Source organism: Cyphomyrmex costatus, unplaced genomic scaffold (assembly GCF_001594065.2).
Source record: "Cyphomyrmex costatus isolate MS0001 unplaced genomic scaffold, Ccosl1.0 scaffold1871, whole genome shotgun sequence".
Lineage (NCBI taxonomy): Eukaryota > Metazoa > Arthropoda > Insecta > Hymenoptera > Formicidae > Cyphomyrmex > Cyphomyrmex costatus.
The window spans coordinates 1-7442 of NW_017275902.1; the positions used below are offsets into that span (position 1 = coordinate 1).

Here is a 7442-nt window from a genome sequence, read left to right on the forward strand (position 1 = left end):
TGCGATCTACCATACGTGGACAATGTACTGGTGTTGAAACATAACATATTCGTCACTTATCGAAAGAGCATATGGGTGATAACAATCAATGGTAAAAGGTACAAGGGACCACTCGCACTCAACGACTATCTTCATTTTCTTCCGGCGAACGTTTCAATAAACGCCGTGTATCAACGACCATCAGAAGAAATTGTGATGTTCGCGAATAATAAAATTTACATGGTAGATTATCCGAGTTTTCAATTGAAAAATGGTTGGCCGAAAACGTATTCCGACCTGAACTTTCCCGCAGAAATGCGCGTTAACGCAGCATTAGTCACCAACCGAGGACAAACGTACGTGATCTTCGATGGCGACAGCGTAGCGTTAATGAATGAATGCGACATGACTATTCGCGAATATCACTCGTTAAAAGCGATATTTCCGGGAATACCATCATCTCCGACTGCAGCCTACCGATATATCGACGGTTCTCTTCATTTTCTACAAAAACGTCAATATTACAAATTCAACGAGTTCACCCAAACAGTAACGAATGCCGATAATTTCGACATGAACATACTCAACGTAAATTGTCCTACAGACGGACTGCTGAGACAATTGCAAGATCTTCTTAATCGACTGCTTCAATCAAATAATTTACTCGAATACACCACAGAGGATGCATTGGACGATTAGCACGATGTTTTAAGTAAAAATAATATATTACTACATGGGTACGCAGACGATCAGTGCGAAAGAACGAATCGTTCGATTAACATCGTGAGAGAGAGACATGTACGCGATTTCAAACAATACCGACGACGACTCTCGACGTCTCCTCATCGAGCGTACGAATGACGCGATGATCAGAAGAGTTTTCACCAATACGACAGCAAAGCATTTCATCACGGAGCACGATGGAAAACAGGAAAAACAGTATAACGAAACGAACAATATGCAGAAACAATATAACGAAAAAGTAGATACGAAAGACACGTAGGTATTTATATTTTCTTTTTAATCATTGCTTTTCTAAACTAATTTTTTTTTCTTTCACACAGAACCACAGTACGCATATTGGAACGAAGATATCCTTTAACTGCTACCGGATACAAGTATCTAACCGTCGGCATCAACGTCAAATTGCCCTGCGAGATAACTGTAGTTCTTGGAGACAGTCACGGCAAAGAGATGTTCCTCTCACCGACCGTATGGAGCGAGCTCATCGAACATAAACGCGTCATATTGTCGCTTTTGCAACCCGAAAATACAAAAGGAAAACACGCACCATCGCCAATATACATCGGAGATGTGACATTGCATTTCGGTCGAATTAACAGTATACCGATGTTGCGTCTTGATTCGACATCTTCACGAATGACCTTGTCAAACAGTACAGTTGTCAATTTATTCAATCTAGAATATTGCGTCAATCGTCTCATTTCCTCATTCGACAATGTATCTGACATCATAAACAAAAAGTACTCGCGTCTTCTCAATACCGCGGCTAATGTGAACGATTCTACGAACATACAAAAAACCATGTACGAAAATGAATACTTCGATCGCAACGACATAATCGATTGCGAACTAATCGCACTGATCTTCGGACCGAATTAAAACGCTTTAAGAATAAACATTATTTTGTATTATTAATTGTATTCACTCATGTAGTAACAACACTCGAATAAAATCTATTGACAAATAAGAAAATCAATTTCACATTCAATCTTACTGAATTACACGACCAAAAAAAAAACAAAATGTATTTTTTATTCAACGCGCGACCCTGAGAACTATGAATAGATCGCAATCGCGCGTAGCGACCTTGAATAAATTAACGGTAAGCGCGTAGCGAACGACGAGGAAAAACCGAGAAAATTGTCTCGGACGAGCCAGCGAACGACGAGGAAAAACAGAGAAAATTGTCTCGGACGAGCGAGCGCGTCTTCGAATAAATATATCAAACAAAAGTAAGGGCACAGTATATTAGTCAACGCAACAATTTTTTTTTTTATTTTTTTTATAAAATAATATGGAGAAACCTGTTGAGAAAAGCATACACGCAACGGGAAAAAGTGAGAGAGAGAGAGAGCGTCGAGTGAGTCATCCGAGGCGCGACCTTGGAGACAGATCGAGGTCGCGGCGAAAATACGACGAAAAAAGGAAAAAAAAAAAAAACCGATCACGCCGCGCAACGGAAAAGAGAGCACGTCGAGTGAGTCATCCGAGGCGCGACCTTGGAGACAGATCGAGGTCGCGGCGAAAATACGACGAAAAAAGGAAAAAAAAGACCGATCACGCCGCGCAACGGGAAACAGTGAGAGAGAGAGATAGAGCGCGTCGAGTGAGTCATTCGTCGAAATGAACTGTCTTCGAAACGCGACCATGAAGGCTATAGATAGATCGAGGAAGAGGAAAAAAAAAATAAAAACAAATAAAGGTGAGAATCGTCTCCGAGGCGTGCATCGCGTAACGGCAACAACAACAACAACAATTGACGATTAGTTTCGTCGTTTTGACCAACTGAACATTTCACCCAACACATCTTTATTTTTCATTTAATTTTTTTTTTCCCTCTTTATTTTCCTTTTATTTTATTTTATTTATTTTCCACAGCCGTAACAACGATACAACGCGCGACCGAAACGAACGAACGACGACGACGACGACGACGACGTCGAGCGCACGATACGCGCGCGTGATCGAGCTACGAGGAGGAATAACGACGACGACGACGACGAACGGACAACCGTCCGAACGACCGTCGCGCCGCTCGCGAGGCTCTCGACTGCGCTCGCGCGGGAAAAGAGACATAACCTGTAAGAACGCGCGCGCGGCGAGAGAGAGATATAACCTCGCTTCACTCGCCCGCGGCGAGCGCGCTTATGCTAACCTTATAACACAACGCGCGCGATCACGTGGCTATCCCGTGAAAGCGCGCGAAAATCTCGACGGCGCACGCGCGTGCGCGAGAACGGACATAACCTGCGAAATGCGCGGGAACGGACATAACCTGCGAAATGCACGCGCGGCGGACGTAACCTCGCTTCGCGCGCTCGCCACGCGCTCGCCGCGACGACGGCGCCCGCGACGACGTCATGGCGACCGCCCGGGCGCCCCCACCAGCGAGGCGCGACCTTCACACGCATTTTTTACCTACACACGCACACACGCAAACTCGCACGCACACAAACAAAAACGAGCAACGCCATTGGCTGTCCCAGCCACGCACACACGCAAACGCGCACGCACACAATCAAAACGGAGCAACGCCATTGGCTATACCAGCCGTGGTCATTTCTAAACGGTTTGGTATATACACAGCTATACTACTTATTCCGACCGATCAACCTATCAGTCACTACTGCCGCCCCCGTTCCACTCACCGGCGCCTCATCAACAACCTCCCCCGGAGGTGATGTTTTCGCCGCTACCTCATCGCTTCCTTTTTGAATCATTTGAGGAGGAGACCTACCAACAGATCCCCTTCTAGCAAAGGGATCTGCTCCCAGATCAACCCTCTCCACTTCCTTTGTCTTAGCCTTGGTCGATGCCTTAATTTTGTCCAGTATATTGATTTTTGCTTTTTCTTTATCTATAAATTTACTCATATTTTGCAGGTTTGTTACATACACGTAGCCACCCTCTTCCGATCAGAGTTAGGTCCACTGTTCCGGGGGTGATTACCCGCACCTCTACCCGGATTGAGGTACAAGCTTTCCGATCTCAGTCAGGGATTCACATCTAACTTATCGCTACACACTACAGCTTCATCCCCAAGTGACCACGTTCCGGGCCAGACGGCGCGCCACGCCGGATGCCAACGTTGAATGAGGCACTAGGTCGTGTCATTCCTCACATCCTAACTAGGCAGAGTCTACGGCCCGAACTCCCCACCCAACGGCCCTAATTTCGTCTAACCTCGTTAGTCCTTTTTCAATTTTTCATTTACTCAAGGTTTCCAGCGGGAACCACGTGGAGGTGAGGTTCGACTGGGCTGTGATAGGCTATGCCATTTTCAGGTCAAGAGACGCTTCAACAGCCCTGTAACCATGGCTCTTTAACAGCGACTGGACCAGATCAATAGCATCCCTATCCGCAGTGTATCGCTCTAAATCGCGGCGTGTTACTATTTCACCACGTACCACTCGGTCCCGGCGTGTTGCCTTTCGCGACGCTCAAGTCAGCTACGGCGTGTTGCCATTCGCGGCGCTTAGGTCAGTCACGGCATGTTGCTTTTACGCGCATTTCTAGACGCAGCGTGTTGTCTTTTACTCGGCGTGTTACCACCGTAACACATCGCGGTGTATTACTTAACCACTCGTAACCAAACGCGGCGTGTTGCATTTTACACGGCGTGTTGCTTCACGCGCTTTACTACATACGGCGTGTTGCTTGGCGCGGCGTGTTGCTTAGCAGCGTGTCACTATAAAACGGCGTGTTGCCTTCAACCACCGCTTGGAGGGTGCACTACTTCCCTCTTTTATTATATATATAAGTTATTTATTTATTTAGCTAGGTAATTTTGGGCACTCACAGACCCATACGCTTCCATACGGAAGAAGTATGGGTCAAGGACAGAGTGCCCTTTACCAGCCTCTCCACTTCCATTCATGGGTGTCGCTCCACGTCTGGAAGTTTTGAAGCTCTTAGACCATCTCTTACACGCGGCGATTGCTGGGACAGGCCATCAACCGAACAGGTACGACACAACGTCCCCATGGGAGACACCTATTCGGCCGACAAGCCTGTACAATCCTTGCGGATCACCAAGCAATGCCACGTGCACGCCTAGAGACGGCCCGTGAAACGGGTTCCAACCTGCCGGAGCGAGCAAGGCGAGATCAAACTCACGACATATGGCGGGGACCCGATTACAGTATTTGCTACAATTTTGCGAGGCTGTGCGGTGGCCAAAGGCGAACGCAGCTCACTTATTATTGCCTTAAGACGCAGCCATTTCTGTTTCACATTTATTAGATTTGTTTGAGCATTGGATGTAATTGTGCTATGTGCCTTTTTAATCAACAATTCATAATACGTGTACTTTCCGTTTGCGATTTACATTAAGCTATAACCCTAATAAGAGCCATGGTTACTCCCGCCGGTAGATAGGGACATTCACTGTACGGGCCCCCTCCCGAAGGAGAGGTAACCCTTGCTACCTCGCCCATGCGGGCATACGCAACAATGAACTCCACTTTCCAGCGGAACCGCCCAGAGACGGGCGATGGAAAAACCCAGCAGCGCCTGTGCGGACGTATACACAGGGTGAGCGGTTTCGCCGCGACCGTGACCGGATGATGCGCCACCCGCCAAACTCCCGGGGTGGCGACGGCGCGTTCCCCAATTCGGGGACCACAACCGCCCCCCGACCCCTGCACCCAGTCACACGTCACGCCCACGGGGAACCACGGGGAAGTACGCTCACACATGTCCCGATCCTGGACAGTCGCCCTGACCCTGTTGGATAAGGATGGGTAGAGGGAGGGATGAAGCCGATATCGTCCACACAATTGTGTGGCACCGGCCCCATTGGATATAGGGTTGGATAAGCCCTACCTATTTCCATATTTAATTTAAACCTAACCATTCGGTAGCGCAGATCCCCCGTGAAGGTTACGGGGCTGCGCTCCCATGTCTCCAGGCTCCGACACGTTGAGATCAATGGCCCAGAACTGCCTTATTTCGCTTGATACGCACGCTTATACAACTAATCTAATATTACGCACGTAGGGGACCTAATCTCTAGCTACATTTTCGTAACCCTTTAGCCAAAGGGACTCCCTACAGAAGTCGACTAATACGGAGAAGGCCTCTTCTGTTGACACCAAGACGGGCGCCACTTGAGGCCAATTCCAGTCAACATCCTTGACCATATCGCGCAGAGCGACCCTCTGCGCTTCATAAATGGGGCACTCGAGGATGAAGTGCGCCACGGTGTCTTCGCCGCCGCCACAGGCACAACCACCCCCAGCCACGAGACCGAGCGACGCGAGGCGCGCCCGGAAATCACCGTGTCCGGTAAGCACCTGCGCACTCCAGCGGTCCGGCCGAATCCACCGCGCATCCATCCTCGTCTTTAGATCCTTGAAGAATTTAAATGTGGTACGGCCTTTGGTCGACGATTCCCACTCGGCCTGCCACAACCTCCTACCCTCCTCTTTGATGTGCGCTATCGCATTTTCATCACTAGCGTCAACAATAACATTCCCTATCTGAGCATTTCTACCGCATCTGATTTTGTATCGCGCCCTGCCTTCCTGGAGAAGGATGTGTACAGGGGTTTTTCCCGCGACCACGCACAACGAGTCAGCCGATGCTGTTCTATATGACCCTACAACCGAAATTAAAGCCCTTCGTTGCACACCTTTCAAAAATTTTATATCGCGTGGTGTACATAAGTCCGCCCAACCCGCGGCCGCGTATGCCACGGTTGGCCCGAACACTCCCGTGTAAATCGTGGACAATGCTTTAAACCGAAGTCCCCACGTCGACTTTGCTAGTTTACCTAATTTCGAAAATAACGAATCGATTCTACCTTTAAGGTACGCGCAATGGGATTTAACTCCCATACCCCTATCGAAATGGATGCCCAGATATCTAACTGTATTCTTGAATCTTATCGACGTATTGCCTATTCTAATCGTGGGCGGCCTAGCTGTTATGTCCACTACTCTCTTATTATGTTTACGTTTCCTATCCGGTCGGTCTCCTCCTCTACGTCCTATCGGGACCCTATACATCACGTCACTTCGGAGGACGATCGCTTCCGTCTTCTTTTCCGAGATACTTAGCTTCGCGGAGCTGCACCACGTCACGATTCTGTCTACCGCTTCTTGCCCTTTAATCTCGATTTCTCGCCTCGAGTTTCCGTAAACTACTACTATTAAATCGTCCGCGTAGGCCACCAGGCTCCCGGAGCAAGCCGTCGAACATAACATTCCAGCAGGCGGGGCCGAGGACAGAGCCCTGTGGGCATCCCCTCGTGGCCTGCTTGGAAACCGCCCTACCCGCGAATTCTATCTGCACCCTTCTTTCGCTGAAGTAGCTCCGGAGTACTCCAAAAACGTTTCCGGGGCAGTTCCTATCCTTGAGATTTTTCAAAACTAAAGGCCACCAGACATTATCAAAGGCGCCCGAGATATCGAAGAGAAGAGCGACGGCGTGTCTCCCTTCGGATTCATCAACCATCCGCCTCAACTCCACGACAGCGTCCTCGGTCGACCTTCCAGGTGTGAACCCGTATTGCCGAACGGAGACATTTTCAGGCGCCAGTGACGTATCTATTATTCGAGCTTTTAGAAGCTTCTCGAACAGCTTCCCTACAACCGAGAGGAGACAAATGGGACGATAAGATTTCGGGTCCTTCTCGTCCTTATCCTCGCCCTTCAGGAGGACCCGGAGAGAGCCCACCTTCCAGGCTGAGGGAAAGACGCCCCACTGAAGGCACCCGT

General features: G+C 48.9%; 1 protein-coding gene across 1 annotated transcript; it reads left to right on the forward strand.

Annotated features, from left to right (window-relative positions):
- Positions 1 to 66: 66 nt before the first annotated feature.
- LOC108772370 (matrix metalloproteinase-19) lies at positions 67 to 678 on the forward strand (the record flags this gene model as incomplete). The annotated part of the gene is made up of 1 exon (XM_018537890.1): positions 67 to 678. A coding segment is annotated over one exon (612 nt), but the record flags the coding sequence as incomplete, so codon positions are not given.
- Positions 679 to 7442: the final 6764 nt, after the last annotated feature.